Source organism: Carassius gibelio, chromosome B15 (genome assembly GCF_023724105.1).
Source record: "Carassius gibelio isolate Cgi1373 ecotype wild population from Czech Republic chromosome B15, carGib1.2-hapl.c, whole genome shotgun sequence".
Classification (NCBI taxonomy): domain Eukaryota; kingdom Metazoa; phylum Chordata; class Actinopteri; order Cypriniformes; family Cyprinidae; genus Carassius; species Carassius gibelio.
Genome location: NC_068410.1, coordinates 23,364,118 through 23,384,026, shown reverse-complemented (window position 1 = coordinate 23,384,026; position 19,909 = coordinate 23,364,118). Strand labels below are relative to the sequence as shown.

The 19,909-nt window shown below is 35.6% G+C and overlaps 1 protein-coding gene across 1 annotated transcript; it reads left to right on the top strand.

The window, feature by feature from the left end:
• The first annotated feature begins 1,630 nt into the window (after window positions 1–1,630).
• On the top strand, window positions 1,631–18,570 carry LOC127973100 (BICD family-like cargo adapter 1). The gene is made up of 10 exons (XM_052577154.1): window positions 1,631–2,011; window positions 3,240–3,455; window positions 7,818–7,934; window positions 9,083–9,229; window positions 11,713–11,892; window positions 13,343–13,492; window positions 14,623–14,700; window positions 15,959–16,068; window positions 16,386–16,506; window positions 17,599–18,570. The coding sequence occupies exons 1-10, from the start codon at window positions 1,760–1,762 to the stop codon at window positions 17,779–17,781; spliced, it is 1,554 nt and encodes a 517-aa protein (XP_052433114.1). The 5' UTR covers window positions 1,631–1,759; the 3' UTR covers window positions 17,782–18,570.
• The last annotated feature ends 1,339 nt before the right edge of the window (window positions 18,571–19,909 follow it).

The following is a 19,909-nucleotide window of genomic DNA, read 5'->3' as shown; positions in this document are numbered from 1 at the left end:
GGTCCGTAACTTTTTTACGTGTTCAAAATGTAGAAAAATTTATATAATAAGCGAGTACACCATGAATCCATTTTCCAAACCGTGTTTTGTCCTGAATCACTAGGGTGCACCTATAATAAGTGTTTATATTCAGACTATTTTAGATTGCTTCAGTGGAGTAACCCAGTACCTTTGTGATTCTTCATAGACCTAAACAGAGAGAAGTAGTTCCGGCTACAATGTTCTTCCGCAAGATGCGAGCATTTCTGTTTATTAACCGCTAGAGCGTCAAAAGTCACTGACAGCTTTAATCTACTTTTGGCATGTGCTATTTTTCAGAGCCACAACAAACTTATTATTATTATTTTTTTAATCTTAATAATCATTGTTTCTCTATCTCAGTGTAGTTTGTTGGTTGAACAGATTCATTAGAAATAGTCAGAACTCAAAAGCTTGGATAACTATCTGAACGGGATTTCTGCTTGAAAACTAAACAAAGAAATATATATATATATATATATATATATATATATATATATATATATATATATATATATATATATATATATATATACACATATACACATATACATATATATGAAGGCGTACAATAATGTTAAAATATAAGAAATAAAAAGCCGCGTGAGATTACACTTCGGACTGCTGTAGACTTGTATTACGTATCCATGTTTTATCTTATCTCTAGTTTGCTGACACATTTGATTGAACAAGCAATGTTCCGAAGACTAATGATAATTCTGGCAAATATTAACATATATACATGTAACATTAATCATTCACAGTTTCACTAAATATGTAATGCATATCTAACACTGTTCACTGAAGACATAATGGTGTAAACACAAATTTCACTCTGAAATTACTAGTGTGTGTGTGTATATATATATATATATATATATATATATATATATATATATATATATATATATATATATATATATACACACACAATGTAGGAGTACAAATATTTAAAGAAATACACTTTCATGTCTCAAACACCTCAGAGCACGCACTGTAAAAGTGCAGGGGAGAGATTTCACTGTGATATTAAGTTCCTACTGTAGTCAGCTGCTGCACTGATAAACAATCTGAAATGTCACTGACTAGGATGGATGGTGGGTGGAGTCCTGTTTCAGTCACGGCTTCTAGGAACGAGAATGAGCGGAGACTGAGAAAGAGTTGTAGCCCTTTTGGATGGCCCGCCCACTTTGGATTCCCCCTGCTTTGTTACAAGTGGAAAAGTTTTTTTTTTTTTTGCTGTTGTTGTTGTTCTCTTTTCAGTAAATTATGTCGATTTTATTTATTAATAGTTGTGGAGTTATTTATTAATTTTATTTATTAATACTTAGTGGTGGATATTATTTAAGCTGTTTCTGAAACTTTCTTTTTATGAACATGTTTTGCAGCAATAACCCCATAACCCAAGGCTCGTTTTAAAAAAAAAAAATAATAATTAAAATATGCCATCAGAATTAATAATTGTATCACAATTGTAAATTATATATATATATATATATATATATATATATATATATATATATACACTATTTTATTTTATTATTTTCTCAAGTTTTAAAGAGCCGAGTCACCTGAAACTTCACAAGCCCCGCCCAAACGAGTTCCTTTCCATCATCCGTCTGCAAACAAACCCACGAGTGAATCCACCAGAGGCTTCTCTCGCTCTCTCTCTCTCTCTCTCTCTGTCTCGCGCCCGTGGAGACCTGAGGTGCTCATTGTTTCCGCTCATAACACGAGCGCTATGAGTCGAGGAGAGGAGCTGTGTTGTAAAGCACATAAGATGAAAGTGGAGGAAGACTTCTACTCGTATGGGTTCAGTCATGATGAAGGTCCGCCGGTGTATAAGGACAGTGAGGATCTGTTCGCAGCGCTTCGACAGAAGGAGGACGAGGTTCTTCTGGCAGCTCAGGTGGGCAACGCTCTGCTGCTGGAGAACACACAGCTGAAGCAGCAGAGAGACGCGCTCCAGGAGCAGCACGCGCAGCAGCTCGAGGTCAGCCGCTCACCGAGTCTGTGCTGACAGTGTGTTCGTGTAAAGCTTCTTGTTCTACATAAACCCATGTCTCTATATCTGTATGCTATTATATCACATGCCTAATACTATATGCACAGTGGTTCTAAAATGTTTTTGAAAAAAAAAAAATAGTAATTTAAAAAGATGATTCTCAAAACTAATTTTACTTTTATGTAACAGGTGTCTTGATCATTTTTAGTGCTTAGTCAGTTTCATTCAGATTAACAGGTGTTTGCTTTCTCAGATCTGATTTATATAACTGTAAACTCAACACTAGGAAAAAAATAAAACATATGTATATGTATATATATATATATATATATATATAGCATTGAGCTTTCTAAAACTCAAACGGCAATTGCTTTGATTCTTTATCTAATACAATCAGGCATTTTTACTTTTCAATGTATTTAAAGATATATTTTTGGCAGGTATTCAAAATTTAATGCAACAGTAAATTTAACTGCTCATTTAAAATGGGGGAAAGATTTATTTTTCATAGTTTTAGCATTTTCATATCATCAGATTTCATGTTGATGTGTTCTCATTTATCATTTACAATTAATTATTGCAAATCTGATTTTCAGTTTCAAATCAGTTTTAAAAAAAATAATGACTTGCACTATCAAATATGTTACCGTAAAGGAATATTTCTCCTGAAAAATGAAATTCTGTTATTATTTTTCACCCTTAACTTGTTTCAGACAATATGCCTGGAAATCAGGGGTCAGTTCGTAAGCATAGCCTAGTTCTGTAATAAGTGCTAAAGTTTGACTTACTAGCAGTTAACAAAATGGTAATCAACTATTGATTTTCAACTTTCAACAAATTACACAAATCTACATTTTAATGAAATTTACTGAAAAAGTTATGACTACTTTTGCAAAAAAAAAAAAAAAAAAAAAAAAAAAAAAAAAAAAATATATATATATATATATATATATATATATATATATATATATTTTTTTTTTTTTTATTTATTTTATTTTTTTTTTTGCTTTTTTTTTTTTTGCTGTTGTTGCAGACATTCAAGTCATACATTCTACTAACTTAGCAACTAAATGTTAACTTATTGTACTAAGCCTAAACTAACAGTCTAATACACTAATGACTGCCAGATGATCTGTAGTTGCAAATATACTCCTAGTTAGTCTGCGGTGGAGCCTGGAGTTAAAGTGTGATATCTGAGAGTGGTGTGTGTCCTCAGGAGCTGGAGCAGGGCAGGTACGAGCTGCGGGTGAAGCTGGAGGATTGCCGGGTGCAGTGGGAGACTCAGGTGTCCGAGCTGGAGCGAGACGTGCAGGAGCTGCAGGAGCGGGTCGAGAGACTGAGCCTCAGTCTGAGCGAGGCGGAGAGAGAGAAGAGCAGACTGAAGCAGGAGCACAGCGAACACAGCCAGAGACTCGCAGAACAGCTGCAGAGGGTCAGTCACATCAGCCACCCGCTCATCTTTTCAACCATCTCTTTTATCATGGTCACTGATCTGAACAAACACAAAAACAGTTATTAATCCCTGGTGCATAACTCATCCTGCAACACGGGAACCACAGGCAGAAAATGACCAGAAACCACCACACTCATATTTGATTAATGCAATAAAAAAAAAAATGTAAATACATTTTACATGATAATATCATGTATTTAGTCATGATTTCTGTTTCTCATGGTTTATACGTGTACTCGTCTTCGATATTTGCTTTGGTAACAAGCTTCCACAAGCTTTCGGTTGCCAGATTTCAAGAGTTTATATCCCCCATTCAGAGCTTTTTTTCTTAAATCTGGTATTTTATTCTCTCTCTATTTTTTTTTTTTTTTGCCCAGTGGTTCATTTAATCTTCCTAACCTAGCAACTATTAAGACATGCATGCGTCCTCTCTACAGAAGAACACTGCTGAGCTGAAAACAGCTGGAGTTTAGTGATCTATATTCTGCTTTAAGTTCACTACAGTCAGTCTGTTTTCTTTCATGCAGTCATTTGCATTTTTTTGCTGTGACTAAATCTGCAAAATGTAAATTAAATGTTAAAATGAAAACAGGGCCAAAAAAAAAAAAAACAGGGCCAATAATCATGATAAATCATTCAACCATTGTCATGCCGCCCTATCATATAAAAATCATCGTAACATTTGGCCACACTCACTTAGGCTTCGCAGTGATCAAAGTGACAAGCCAGTTTTGATGATGCGATCATTAAGGGCAGGTCTCTTTACGCATTGGTTGCTTTTATTGTGTAATGAATGCGTCCTTTATTAGCCAGACAGAAGAACCCAACCACACAGTTAACTGGAGCACGTACGCATACATAGGGCTCATAAAAGACTGTAACGATTATAAAGGCCAATAATGCAACTGATACTGGCTCTTGCTCAGATAAAGATGAAGTCACACTGTTCCTGCGCTCATCAGATACGATATGAAAAGTAGCTGACATCCAAATATTATGAATGCAGTGTGAGGAAGAAAGTCCATACAAATCTATAGGTAACACTTTACAGAATCGTGGAGTTTTATATTTACTGTATTAATGCATTTTTTAAATAAATAAAAAAGTTCTGTTTAAATGAGTTAATGCACTCAGAAGAATTAAAAGAAGTTTAATGAATGCTGGGAGGAACGTATTGCTAATTGTTGGTTAATGCTCAATAATGCATTAACTAATGTTAACGAACAGGGACTTCTTGTGAAGTTTTACCAGTCTGTGAAATGACATGGTGGTCACATGTTGAGTTTATCTTTGTAAAGAGTGCATGATCACAGTATTTGGCTCAGGGTCTGTGTCAGTGCCCATATATAGCCCATATGAGTGAAACCACAACAATCCAGACATAACAGTATTTCATTCATAAAAACGTGTCATATTTCAGGAAATTATAATTTTACATAAAGAAAATGAAACATTTTAGGATTTAAATATTCTTAACACTTTAGATAAGTGAACATACATTAACTATTAACTAACAATTTCCCATCAATAAACTCCTAAGGTTTAGGCAATATGCTCATGCAGAATATGTGCTTTATAAGCTTTAAAAAACAGCCAATTTGTTAATATTAGGCATGCTAATGAGCAACTAGTTAATAGTGAGAATTGGCCCCTAAGTGTTAACGTTGTCTGAGGAGAGAAAGAGAGAAATACAAAACAAGTAGCAGGACTCCCAAAATCAAAACAATAATAAACATTATTATTATTATTATTATTATTTAGGGAAAACATAAACCAGCTCACCACATTAATACAACATTGGTTTATAACAGAACTATATTTTATAACAGCAATTTTATTTACTGTGCAATTTTTAAAAATAATTGATTTAAACTGGTTGGAAGTTTATTGTAAATTTCACTGATTTTGTAATGAATTCCTTCTCTTTTGGAGGCTGTATAAGCTTGTTTCTGCCATGGGAAAGAAAAGGTAACTATACTTTTACAATTGAGAAGAAAAAGTCAGAATTGTGCAGTAAAAATCATAATTAGCCTACCATTTTATATTTTACTTTAATTGATTTTATTTTTCTGTGGCAGAAAAAAAAAAAGACAGCATTGCTAAACACAAACTCTCTTTTGCGAAAGAAAGCCAGACATCTGAGTTTACGTCTTGTTTATATTTCCACGGTGGAAACAAGCTTCCAGAAGTCACCGATATGTCTTCTTTTATGAGATGAAAAAGCTAAATTTAGATCCACTTGCTCCCGTTGACTCATTCTGTGTGGAAACTACTTTCACACACCTTCTTCTCACACTCCACTTTTATCTAATCTCACAGATTTCTGCTCAAGGTCGAGGTTTGCAGATTTTGCACACTTGCCAGGACACCCGGTTCGAACTCACGAGCTCAGTTTAATAACATTTAATCACAGTCTGGTTCGACAGACATGCTGTAGTCCTGTAGAGTAATGGCTAACTCACACATCCACCACACAACACAACACACACACACGTCACTACACTGATCTCTGTGAGCGCTTTTTCCAAGAAATCAAAGATCAGGAAACACTGTTTATGTGTGCCGTCCTGCTCCGAAGGAAGAGGAAGTCTGTCTTACTCATTACACCACCACCATGCATATGTTTTTATTATAACTGCTCTCAAACAGGGACTGGACTGGAGTTACAGAAAGACGCCTCTTATGCTTCGATTTCAGTTGTGCTTTTGTCTGTTATGGTAAACAGCTCTTTTTGGGGTGTATGAAGCCTTGAATGGTGAGTAATTGTGCATGTAGTGGGTTTTGATATACTTTTGGGAAGAAAAGTAAATGTGTGTATGTACAAAGACAGTACAACCTGAAACCAGCTTAGTGAACTTACTAAATACTGAATGTTTTTTTAAAAATGCAGAAAGCTTTGTACAGATATGTGTATTTGTTACTGTTTGTGACGTACTCTTAGTACCTAACAGTCTGTACAGCACATAGAGCACAAAGCGCAGAGAGGCAATCCGGAGAATCCAGGGTAATTTAGAGGAGATGAGCCTTCCATGTTGTTTACAGAGAAGCACTTAAAAATTTGTTGTCGCAGGAAATGCTGTGCCTTCCTGTTCAAGGGAGTAAACCTCTCGGGATGCTACAAACACACTTGCTTTGTAATCAGGTCTGAACCTAGTAGGATTCATTCTAGAAAAACATGAGCCTTTTCCTATGCTCTGTAGTACTTCAGTATTGTTATTATTATTATTCTACAGCTTTCCATGACTCTTGAATGAAGAGTGGGGATGTCTTCTGACACGGTTTTGATAGCACACCTAACAAACCTTCAGGAATATCTCTGTGAATCGTTTATTGGAAGTGTAGAGCTGTTGAGGTCATGCGAGTCTGATTCAGCAAATCAGTCACAGTTTAATTGCATGGCTTCGTTAATCATTCACACTTGTGCTGTTCTCCGGTCACCTGCTGTGAGGTGGACCAGTCTTACGTAATGCCACACCTGTCCTCGACAAACTGCACGATATGAAGTATCGTCCAAGCCATTTCCCACAGTTTTAATAGCTGTATGAACAACAGTGATGCTTCATAGCATGCAAACAAATTCCAGAAATGGAATAACACTTGTTGAATAGCTTTTATTTCTTTACACGAGCTCATTTGTATTTTCTTGTTGGTTTTTTTTCTGAATTTAGAACGAATTTGCTATTTTGACAGCTGTGTTATGCAATTATAATTTCTTTTTTCAGAAGTAATTTGAGATTCATTGGTTTGGAGACGCTGTCTGGCTTGGGGCATCAGCTGGGAGGAGCGTTGCTGAATGCAACAATGCATTGGTTAACGTTGGCCAGTCCTGAATAGCTCTTCCCTCTTGGGACCACTAACCTTGTGGTGCTTGGTAGTTAAATCTAATTGAACCAGGACCTCTAGCCACCCCTCCATATGCTTTTGAGCGTGGGGTCATTCTCACCCCCATCCCATAAACGCTCACATCTGGCATGATGATGCCTCTGCCAAGACCAAGATGCCAAGCTGCATCAGTCATGCGGCTCTTTGATCAGCTTCTGAAGGCGCGTGATGCACGCTGACATCTAGCCAGTTATCTGCTGATTCAGCTTCATCTCCAGAGGCCCTCGATCGGCCAGCGTGTGCTTTTGTTCAGCTCTTATCAAGCGAACATAACTGCTTTTCATTGTCAAAATGGGACGCATTCCTTGGTGGAAAAACACGTCTTTTTTATTGTTACTTTCTTTTCTCAATGTTGCTAATTCTGGATATCACCCATGTGATTCATGAACATATTTGAAAGCTGGAAAAGTGTTTGGACGCACAGTGGTTTGATTAGAGAGTTGTGTTGTGCATGTTTAGGGAATAGAAGTGGAGCGAGCCATGACCAGCGAGCTTCAAAGACTGAAAGAGGAAATGAGAGAAAGAGGGCAAGCCAGACCCCAGGACGAAGAAATCATCAACGCGCTCCGAGAACAGGTGAGAAACTGATCACACACTGCAAAATTATATACTGTAACTACAGTGTAAAAAAAAAAAAAAAAAGTTTGCCTGTACTGAGTCGCCTGCTGTCCATGCATGCTTGTTTAGTAAATGTTATGCAGTTTATAAGTTCCAGATAGCTAATTTGATCAGCTGAGCAACTTTAAAGAAGCACTTTTCCTGTTGTTTTATTAGTTTTGTCTTTGTTTGTGGCATTCTAGACTAGACAATAGCTGTGCCCCAGTTCAGAGGCTACATTCTTGGAAGGACGCAGACTTCAAACCTCACACCTTCACCTTAAAGATCGATCTGAGCAAAAGCAAAACAGAGTTCACCACCTGCCTAATATGTTCACCTTGGAAACTTCTGTTAGCATTTACTCACTCTCAAGTTGTTCTAAATCTGTATTCTGAAGAAACTAAGTGTCCTTCTTTTGCTTAACACAAAAGAAGATATTTTGAATAATGTTGGTAACCAAACAGTTTCTGATTCCCATTAACTTCTATAGTATTTCTTCTTCTTCTTCTTCTTCTTCTTCTTCTTCTTCTCATACTGTGGAAGTCAATGGGGACCAACAACAGTTTGGTTTCTAACATTCTTCAAAATCCACAAATAGACATTACACAATTTTAAAACATAGTCAAATCTATAAGATTATAGAGGTTTGGAACCATATGAGGGTGAATAAATAATTTAAATTTTCAGGGGAACTTTCAGGTTTAGATTTAAAATCATAATCCAGGTTTTTTCCTCAATCAAAATCCTGTGGTAACTGGCTTGCAATGAATCTTGGGCCAGGATCCATGTGTAGCTGTCTTCATCACCCGGGGAATGATGTTGTCTTTAAATCGGGACATCCTTCATTGTGCCGCTGAAACACATTTTGTTCTTCAAATGCAGCCTCAATTGTGACACAGCTACAGAATGCAGTTCTTTGAAGAAGTTCACAATACTGGAGCACTTCATCATGGACTGCAATAAAATGGACTGTTTACTTTCTCTTCCATTCAAGGATTATAATAGCATACAAACAGAACTATTTTACTGTAACTGGAAGCACATGAGAAAGTGAACGTGGACGACTGTAGAATTTGCAGAACAGTGTAGGGTAAAAGCTCTAATAATGTGTGTTTATGTGCTTTCAGGTGGCACGGCTCACACAGCGGGAGCAAACGCTCGAGCAGCGCTTGAAGATGACTTGTCATGAGAACGAGGAACTGAAAGACACTGTGTCCACTCTACATGCACGCCTGGATCTACAGGAACAACAGAGTCACACACACATACAACAGGTTAGGACACACACACACACACACACACACACACACACACACTGTGCTCAGCTCAGCAGAATGTGTAATACTGCTCTGTAATGGAAAACTGGAATTTGGTGGTTCAGGATTTGTCTCTGAAAATTCAAAAATTAATTAAAAAAATTAATAGTACTTAAAAAAACATTTTTTTTTAATTACATTTATTTTTAATGTTTTTTTTTAAATAACATAGCAAAGTACTTTATAAAAATAATTCAAATTAATAATAAAGCAGAACAATTGCATGCTAAGAATTCTAACAAACCTAATTTATAAATCAATAAAGGGGAACAAAGAAACACACAAGCAATAAAACACAAAGAGCTTTTACTATCTGTGAGTGCAGAGAGCTCTAATAAGCTCATGCACAAATCTTTTTCAACATATCAGATGTTTTGTCCTGACATAACCGATTGTGTTTACATTAAATAAGCATTTTGAAATGCAAGTGCTTTTACTGCTCACAAAGAGTCATGTACAGTCACATGCCACGAGCGCCTGATCTCACAAAGTGCATGGAGCATTTGAAAGCATCTGTCTGTCAGTTAGTGAGTATTCAGTATGTGCTGCATTCCCAAAGCATAAATGATGCATACGGAAGCATTCGGAAGGGAAAACATGGAAATACTGCAATGTGCAATGAATCTGCAATCATGAAACTTCATACAAGTTTCTATACATATTTGAAGTAATGGTTTTGTATGTAATTGGCAAAAGGCCATACAGTATTGTTCAAAATAATAGCAGTACAATGTGACTAACCAGAATAATCAAGGTTTTTCGTATATTTTTTTATTGCTACGTGGCAAACAAGTTACCAGTAGGTTCAGTAGATTCTCAGAAAACAAATGAGACCCAGCATTCATGATATGCACGCTCTTAAGGCTGTGCAATTGGGCAATTAGTTGAATTAGTTGAAAGGGGTGTGTTCAAAAAAATAGCAGTGTGGCATTCAATCACTGAGGTCATCAATTTTGTGAAGAAACAGGTGTGAATCAGGTGGCCCCTATTTAAGGATGAAGCCAACACTTGTTGAACATGCATTTGAAAGCTGAGGAAAATGGGTCGTTCAAGACATTGTTCAGAAGAACAGCGTACTTTGATTAAAAAGTTGATTAGAGAGGGGAAAACCTATAAAGAGGTGCAAAAAATGATAGGCTGTTCAGCTAAAATGATCTCCAATGCCTTAAAATGGAGAGCAATACCAGAGAGACGTGGAAGAAAACGGAAGACAACCATCAAAATGGATAGAAGAATAACCAGAATGGCAAAGGCTCAGCCAATGATCACCTCCAGGATGATCAAAGACAGTCTGGAGTTACCTGTAAGTACTGTGACAGTTAGAAGACGTCTGTGTGAAGCTAATCTATTTTCAAGAATCCCCCGCAAAGTCCCTCTGTTAAAAAAAAGGCATGTGCAGAAGAGGTTACAATTTGCCAAAGAACACATCAACTGGCCTAAAGAGAAATGGAGGAACATTTTGTGGACTGATGAGAGTAAAATTGTTCTTTTTGGGTCCAAGGGCCACAGGCAGTTTGTGAGACGACCCCCAAACTCTGAATTCAAGCCACAGTACACAGTGAAGACAGTGAAGCATGGAGGTGCAAGCATCATGATATGGGCATGTTTCTCCTACTATGGTGTTGGGCCTATTTATCGCATACCAGGGATCATGGATCAGTTTGCATATGTTAAAATACTTGAAGAGGTCATGTTGCCCTATGCTGAAGAGGACATGCCCTTGAAATGGTTGTTTCAACAAGACAATGACCCAAAACACACTAGTAAACGGGCAAAGTCTTGGTTCCAAACCAACAAAATTAATGTTATGGAGTGGCCAGCCCAATCTCCAGACCTTAATCCAATTGAGAACTTGTGGGGTGATATCAAAAATGCTGTTTCTGAAGCAAAACCAAGAAATGTGAATGAATTGTGGAATGTTGTTAAAGAATCATGGAGTGGAATAACAGCTGAGAGGTGCCACAAGTTGGTTGACTCCATGCCACACAGATGTCAAGCAGTTTTAAAAAACTGTGGTCATACAACTAAATATTAGTTTAGTGATTCACAGGATTGCTAAATCCCAGAAAAAAAAAATGTTTGTACAAAATAGTTTTGAGTTTGTACAGTCAAAGGTAGACACTGCTATTTTTTTGAACACACCCCTTTCAACTAATTGCCCAATTGCACAGCCTTAAGAGCGTGCATATCATGAATGCTGGGTCTTGTTTGTTTTCTGAGAATCTACTGAACCTACTGGTAACTTGTTTGCCACGTAGCAATAAAAAATATACTAAAAACCTTGATTATTCTGGTTAGTCACATTGTACTGCTATTATTTTGAACAATACTGTATATGACTGTCTCTAACAGACACAAACAGAATTGATTCTAAAAATCAGGGTGAATATATTGGCTCGTATTTTGTACTAGCACTAACAGTTTTTTTCCCTCTGTCCCAGCTGGCCGAGGCCTGGCAGGAAGTGGATGGGGTTCGATCCCGGGCTCAAGAGCTACAGTCTCAGGTCCAGGAGCTGCAGGAGGAGGTGGCCCTCCAGGAGAAGAGTCACAACGACTCCTCTTTACTGTCTGAGCTTGAAAACAATCTGGACACTGCAGACTGGAGCCTGGACAAAGAACAGGTGATACACTGTGTCCTGATAATGCCAGACTGGACCACATTACACTTCAAATCAATGTGTAACACAAGAAGAGACCTGTTCTCTTAGTTATTTTATCTCAATATCATTTCCATTGGAAAGATACATACATGCATGGGTTTCAGTTCACACAACCTCTCATGGATAATGTGTTGATTTGCTTTTTTGTTAAATAGTTAAATTCACTTTCTCTATCCAGCCGCACTGGAGACACGTCGCAGTGAAGGCGTAAATGCGATTTTTCTTTAATCATGATAAATCGCACCTAAAATTATGTAATTATAAGTGTATTAGCAGATTGAATCTCAGCCATAATTCAGAAACAACATAAAGGCAGTATATAAAAAAATATATTAATATTTTTTAATATTTAAATATTTGTTTAATGGCATGTTTTTACTTAGTGCTATGAATGAAGGCAAATATCAGTGATACTAATGCTGATGATGGATTATAAAAGATTTTCTTGACATAATTATTCAATTAATATAGCAATTTAACACAAATGTGTGCTTTTTTAACTGTTACAGTTTTAAGTAATCTCAGAACAATTTTGAAACTCATTATAATATCACATTTAGCTGTGCCTTTATGTAGTGTGTTATATATAATGTATATAGTGTATGTAGTAATATGTGACCCTGGACCAAAAAACCAGTCATAAGTAGCATATTTGCAGAAATAGCCAAAATTTACACAGTATATGGGTCAAATTTATAGATTTTTAGGTTATACCAAAAATCATCAGGATTTTAGGTAAAGATGTTCCATGAAGATATTTTCATGCATTGCTAAAAATTTAAATTGGACAACTTTAAAGGCGATTAAAGATGCCAGATGTTTAAATAGTTTTATATTGGCCAAATAATGTCGATGGAAACAATGGAATGCTATTTATTCAGCTTTCAGATATAGATCTCAATTTCAAAACAGACCTTCATGATGTTTCTCTCTCTGTCAGGGTCAGCTCTCCCTGTTTGACCGAGCTGTCAATTATCTGAAGTCAATCAGTGAATTAATGAGTGAAAATACTTAGTAACTAGTTAAAACTTAGACTGCAATGCCCGTCAAAGGATGTGGGGAAAAAACATTAATAAAAGCTTCATCAGGAAGGGAAAAATGCTGATACTGTATTACTTATGGTAATGCATTTAACAGAAAATATTAATCAGAGTAATTAGAACGTTATCTCTGAAAGCCTTGGATGTGTTACTCTGTTGAAATCATATTGAGTCTCTTGTGCACACTAGTATAGTGAGGTGCTGCGTATGCAAGGTCTCTTGTGAGCTTCTTGATTAGGACGCTGCAGTAGACAGCAAGGCAGCTCTCTAGGTTTTGAAACAAAGCTAAACACATTTAAGAAATTTACATTCATGTGTGTTTATTTGATATTTGGGCACAACTGGAACATGTGTCTCACTCACTCTCTCAGGTGTGTCGAGAGCTGCACTACATCCTGGTACTGCTGCAGCCTGTGAACTACAGATCAGAGACTGAGCAGGACTCCGATCACAGCCTGCAGGGCATGCTGGGACAACTCAAACACGCAGCACAATGGATAGCACACAGTGAGACACTACAGGTACAGCTGTTCTCTACGGGACACAAACGTAACAGAAGCTGGCATATAATGTGCTGCATGCGATGTAATGTATCTTATGTTGTTTTGGCATCTTGTACGCTCTCACCTTTCATCAACAATGATTCATATTCATATATCTTCATACTGTAATTCCTCATTCAGACCGTATCAGTTTGTGTCCTCTTGGCTGTTGTGTTGTCATTGGGTAAATCTCACATAACCTTCCTGGATCATATTCCAATCTGGCATCAAACATGGGAAATATTATGACGTGATTAAAGAAAATCAAGCATTTTTATATACAAAAAAAAAAAAAATAAAAAAAAAAAAATATATATATATATATATATATATATATTACTTAATTGGTGTAGAACTGTATTTGTGTGTTTGTTGTACAGTATTAAAACACTAAATTATTTTAATGCTGATATTATATACACCAAATTTGTAATAGTATTTAAAATAAATTTGTAATAAAAATAGTCATTTTATATTAGCATTAATAAAAAAGAAAATAAAGTGAAAAACAAATCTCAAACTCATATTCAGGCACGCCCAGACAAATAACTAATTTATGAAGTATTGCTGAAAAAATATGGTAATATAAAAAAAAGCTCTATTTGCTTAATGTAACTCCATTTATTAGTTTGTAGGTAAAATGCCAACTGGATGTGTTTTTGTGAGATTATATATATATATATATATATATATATATATATATATATATAATATATATATTGAAACTGAAATGCTCTTTCTGTGAGCTCAAACAGTACATTAGGATTTAAATGAATGTACAGTATGTTTAATGCACAAAAGGTTTGGACACTAAACAAACTTCCCACTGTGCCGTTGATGCAGTATTGACCCAGTTTGACCAGTTGTGCATTGAAGAGGGAATTGCGTCAGGGGTTTTGTTCAGGTTGGGGTGTGTTCACTGAGGATCAATGAAGCCACAAATGTAGCCAGAGGTAGAGACTGAGGAGACTGAACAGAGGGCCATATATGCTGGTTACATGATACTGATGCTGTAGAGAGATACACCCTGCCGTCACAGTCGAACAAAGACCACGCTCGACAAATCCAGCATGCAGTGCTGAACGCTCCTGTATCATCTGTGTCTGCAGGAGAAGAGGAAGTCCATTGTGGGATCGGTGAGCGATCCGTGTGAGAATGCCGTCCGGATACAGGAGCTGCAGGATCAGGTAACAGTTCTTCAGGCATTAAACTAACAGCAGCCCAATACATCCACCACTGACCTGGAATCAGTTCATTAAGAATGCCTCCATTGTTTGGAGGGTCTGGCATCGCCTGAGGAACTTTAGTTCAGAGACTCACTGCTTTTTGACTGTATGAAGACAGTCGACATTATACAGTCAAGTGGTGAATCTATTGCTTTCACGAAGGAAAGAATACTTGAGTTAAGTCTTAATTTGCACTTAAACAAATTACAGCCTTAAGAAGTTCTTAAATCAAAGCAGAAAGTCTTAAAACCAGGAAGTCATGGCATAAAAAAAAGAATATTCCTCAGTCTTTTTTCCGATGCAAATAACAAAACATTATTAAATCAATATATATTTATAATATGAAATAAGGTTTTATAGAGACACTGTAAAGATTAAGGGTGTTTATGCTTAAAACAAGAGCAATTATCTGTCAAGAGGGACTGAAAATGAAGTTGAATTCTGGGGTTTGAATTAAGTAGATCTTTCTAAACCTAGTTTAACATGTTGTCTTAAAACAAGACTTTGTATCTTATGTAATTCTGCTTTTCAAGTAAATGGATCTCGATTTAAGAACAAAAAACAAAACAAAGCTACTGAGTAACAAGCTTGAAGTGTGATTCTAGTCCTCATCGACTTTCTTTGGGCTTCACACTTTAATTTGGTAAAGGTGAAGTGTTTCATTTCTGGAAAATGTCCATTTACAAAAGTACTGTGGTGAAGCTTTCACTCCTGGTCCAAAAAAATGAGACTTCACCTTTAAACCCAGCGTTAACATCACCCTGGCTTATCATCTTCAGTGTTTTACACTTTGTCCTGGGTTTATCATCAGTCCTGTTCAGTTTTCATGCCCTACATTTATAAAACCCTGGGTTAACTTTCTTTATTTGCATATTGACAAGAATATTAACATTAATTGGACAACTAAAGAAAGCTCATACATATTTAATGAAATCCAATTATACAGTAGTTTTAGGAGTGCTTGTTTGTGTCTGAACATCTCATTGTGACATTTTTATCTGTACACTTTTTGTACAAATATGTAGCTGAAAAATGTATTTAAAAATGAGTTAAAGTATTGAGCCTGAAATTAGTTTTTCCAAACAAAGCACACCTTTAAGATCACAAGCAGAGTGAATACATTTAGCATGTATGTGCAATTAATATGCTTATTAGCAGTATTAGACTCGATTGCAAAATCATTTCATATATGAATCCTGATGTGTGGCTTTTCTCTCAGAACGAGCGTCTCGTAGCAGAAAACGCCGAGCTCAAGCTGCGAGCCGAGAGACTTGTGGAGCAGGAAGTAGTTCAGCAGGCCATAAAGGACCGCGATGATGCCATCACTAAGTAAATACTGAACATGTACTTGGTGTTGTGATTCTATAAAAGTTTATGAGAAAGTAAATTCATTAGCAGTTATGCAAGTGATATTCTATAATTGGAACAAATACCTAAATAGTTTTGTCTAGTAGAAAAGTTTTGTTTGTTTTTGTGTGATTCTTAAGAAAATTTGTATTATTGCAAATTATGTATTGAATTGTTACTGTCAGTGTTAGCATGAATATAGCCGTTGTTGCTGATAGGGGATTACATCTTTAATAAATAATTAGTCTAATAGAAAAGAGGCATTTGTAACGTTTTCATGTTGGTTTTCTGTCTTGCAGGAAGACAGCGATGGAAGCAGAGCTGCTGAGGACTAAACATGATATGATGAGTTTGAACAACCAACTCCTGGAAGCCATTCAACGCAAACTACAGCTGTCACAGGAACTGGAGGCCTGGCAGGTAACAACTGTCTCTCAGTCCTCACTGAGTTATTAGGAATGCTTTATCGCTCCTTGCTGGGTTTAGAAGGTGTGTTTTGTCTGTTATAGACACTCTGTCGCCCTCTGCTGTTCACAGTGGGAGTTTGGAGCTGGTCCATGTGTCCAACTGATTTTGAGAGCGTTAAATGAGAGAAGATTTATTGAAATAATAATAAAATACTGTATAATGTTCTTTTGTAAGTGTGTGTTCTCAAAACTTCCTGTTCTTATTCAGTAGCAGTATTTATATTTATAAAATATAAATTCATTTTGAAATCAACATCTTGTCAGTGTTATTTTAGCATTAATATAATATTACAGATTTTATTCATATTTAGAATCATTAGTTTTAATTTTATAGATTTTCAGTACGTATTTCTAAGTTTTAGAAATTTTATTTTTTTGTCTATTATTTCAGTTTTAGTTATTTTAGTACATTAAATTCAAATTAAAATGAGAAATGTTGCCTTGGCGACTGGTTAAAATATTCCTTTATTTTGTATCTTGGTTAATGTTTAACATTTATGGTAACACTTTATTATATCGACCAGTTTCACTATTAACTAGTTGCTTATTAGTATGCCTATTATTAATATATTGGCTGTTTTATTAATACTAACAAAGCATTTATTCTACATGACCATATTCTATGTCCCTAATCTTAACCAATACCTAAACTTAACCACTAACGTTACTAACTATTAATAAGCAGCAAATTAGGAGTTTATTGAACCAAAAGTTGTAGTTAATGTTCTGTTAATAGTGAGAATGGGACCTTAAAATAAAGTTTGACAACGTTTATTTTATTTCAAGAAATTATCTTTTTTTATTTTAGATTCAGTTTTATTTTTGGGTACTAATAAAAACTTTAAGACATAAGAATAAGATTGTTTTACATTTCTGCATTGCTATCAACTAACACAAAAACATACACAAAAATAAATAATAATGTGCAGAATAATGCATTTTTGTATGATTTATTACACTTGTATATGCATACCGAATATGTTTTAGTAGATTTTTAAAATGCTATAATTTATGATGTTTGTGAACTATGCATGTGTCCCTGCAGGATGACATCCAGGTTATCATCAATCAGCAGCTGAAGGTCCAGCAGCAGACAGAAGAGCCTCAGAAGAGATCAGCGGGTCGGCTTTCTTTCCTGCGTAAGTCCAGACGGCCGTCCACGATATCAGAGTTCAGCCCCGAGCAGAACCAGACGCCCTGGAGAGACTGGCTCAAACGCAGCAAATAAACCCGCTTACAGGAACATACCAGACACTCATGGACAACGATCCACTGTCTATGCCAAAGACACTGACCTTGTGTGTGTGTGTGAGAGAGAGATACGTGTTCTTGAAGAAGAAAAAACATTGCTTTCAAGAAGAAATTGTAAATAAATCTCACAAAAAACATGTTCACATTTCTCCCCAAAGTCAAAAAACAAAAGGAAGAAATTATATCTTGTATGGAGATAATGAAACATTTTAGAACTTAATGGAATGTCATTTTAGAAATGGTAATGAAATGTGTTGTAATGATCTTATTGCAAAATATATCTTTATCATTATATGATATCTTTCTGTTGGCTTTGGAGTGAAATGTGTTCTGAAACGTTTTTGTGAGATTCAGTTGTATAAAATGACTATTTATACTTAATGTAAGTAAATAATGAAAGAATGAATACATTGACATCATGCTGGTCATGATCTTGTTGATTTTAATGGCATTTAACATAATAACATTGTGTAATAGAACAAAGCCTGTAGCTGAACTGCACACGAAGGAACACGTCCGAGTGAAATAGTCCAGAGTTGTAAAGCTGATATTGTTCAGTTCACTAAAGCTCTGTGTCATATGAAGGATCTGTAGCGCTCAGACTCCAAACATTGTCATGATTTACAGAAGAATTCAATGATTCAAATGTTCATGATTGAAATCAGTACACTTCTGTGTATCACTACTGTAGTTTTGTTTTGCAAGTTTTGTATGTAATTTATATATTTGCCAATGTGACATTTTTACAATTAAATTTTTATGTAAAGCAGTGTCTTTAGGGTATTTCTTAAGGAATGCATTAGCACATCAGGCTTCAATAAAAGTGTAAAAGAGAACCAATTGTATAAAGAATTATAACAGTAGACATTATGTTCAGTAGATCTATCAGAACATGCAAGCCCAGTGGGCAACTGATAAAAAAACATCAAATTGACTTCAAACATTATTCAAAATAAGGTCAAATGTGCAAATCAAACTGATGTCAAACACTTTAGACTGATGTTGATTCAGTCTAAATTGAACATCAAACATTTTGGCCAACATATAGATAAAACCATTTTCAGTGTGAGATTCTCTTCCTGTTTTCATCCAGTTACCACTGGAAGAAAATTTAATGTTTGGCCTGTTTTTGGAGGTCAATTTGTCTTTTTTTAACATCAATTGCACACGGAAGGCAGTATAACTTTTTAATGTGATTTTTGCGATGTGTAAATTATTATGCCATTCTTTTTGATAAAGCTACCATTTCAAACTTTTTTCCGATTTGTCCCCAAAATCTACATTCCCTAAAGATACAGAGTAATAAAAATGATGTTAATTTATCAAGTGGTTTAGAAAATATAGTTTGATAAGTGTGTTGAGTCACAGCTACACAACCAGTTAAAATATTTAGAATATTTAAGCCAACTGAGTAAAATCGCTAAAATTAAATAACATTCCCAAATATATACCAATCTCAACATTCCTTGCATTACCACGGTAGCAGTAGAGGAAATATACAGTGCACAGAGTTGATATTATGATCATATTTTTTTAAGCACATTTTTACGAATTCCAGACCACATCATTCTTAAGAACTACTATTAATCCTGTATTTAATCATTTATAATTGATATATTATTATTAATGAAGGCTGGACGTGAAAAATGTCTAATATTCAGGTGTGCATAATTATTAAGCAGATTTTATTTTACAGATAAAATGAGCGAAAAAAATATATTTAACTCAGACTGAAAGTCAACATATATTAAATGCCCATGAGAATTATTAAAAACTAATAAAATACTAGAAATTGCAAGGTTAATGCATAACCATTGGACATCAAAATACTCAGTGGGTCAGCAGGGTCAGTCAAAAACATGTGGATAAGAAAAGACACATTAACTGCAACAGAACTAGGAATTGGGATGAAGAATTAGGTGTAAAATCACCAAGAACCATTTAGACTCCAGCACAACAATTTTCCAGAACTGCAACCTACTTGGAGTCTCCAGAAGTACAATATACGTTAAGTATATTGGTTGTCAAGGCAGCCAATCAGAATTTAGCAGTCTCGTCTTTGATTGGCTGAGGGTGCTAAAAGAGAAGGTCTGCACACATTCAAA

What these genes read in the sequence shown, in the direction of transcription:
- LOC127973100 (XM_052577154.1), top strand. Translation starts at nt 1,760, where the DNA reads ATGAGTCGAGGAGAGGAGCTGTGTTGTAAAGCACATAAGATGAAAGTG. An exon ending in GTCACACACACATACAACAG is followed by an intron (nt 9,230 to 11,712) that starts GTTAGGACACAC and finishes CCTCTGTCCCAG; the next exon opens with CTGGCCGAGGCCTGGCAGGA. An exon ending in TACAGGAGCTGCAGGATCAG is followed by an intron (nt 14,701 to 15,958) that starts GTAACAGTTCTT and finishes CTTTTCTCTCAG; the next exon opens with AACGAGCGTCTCGTAGCAGA.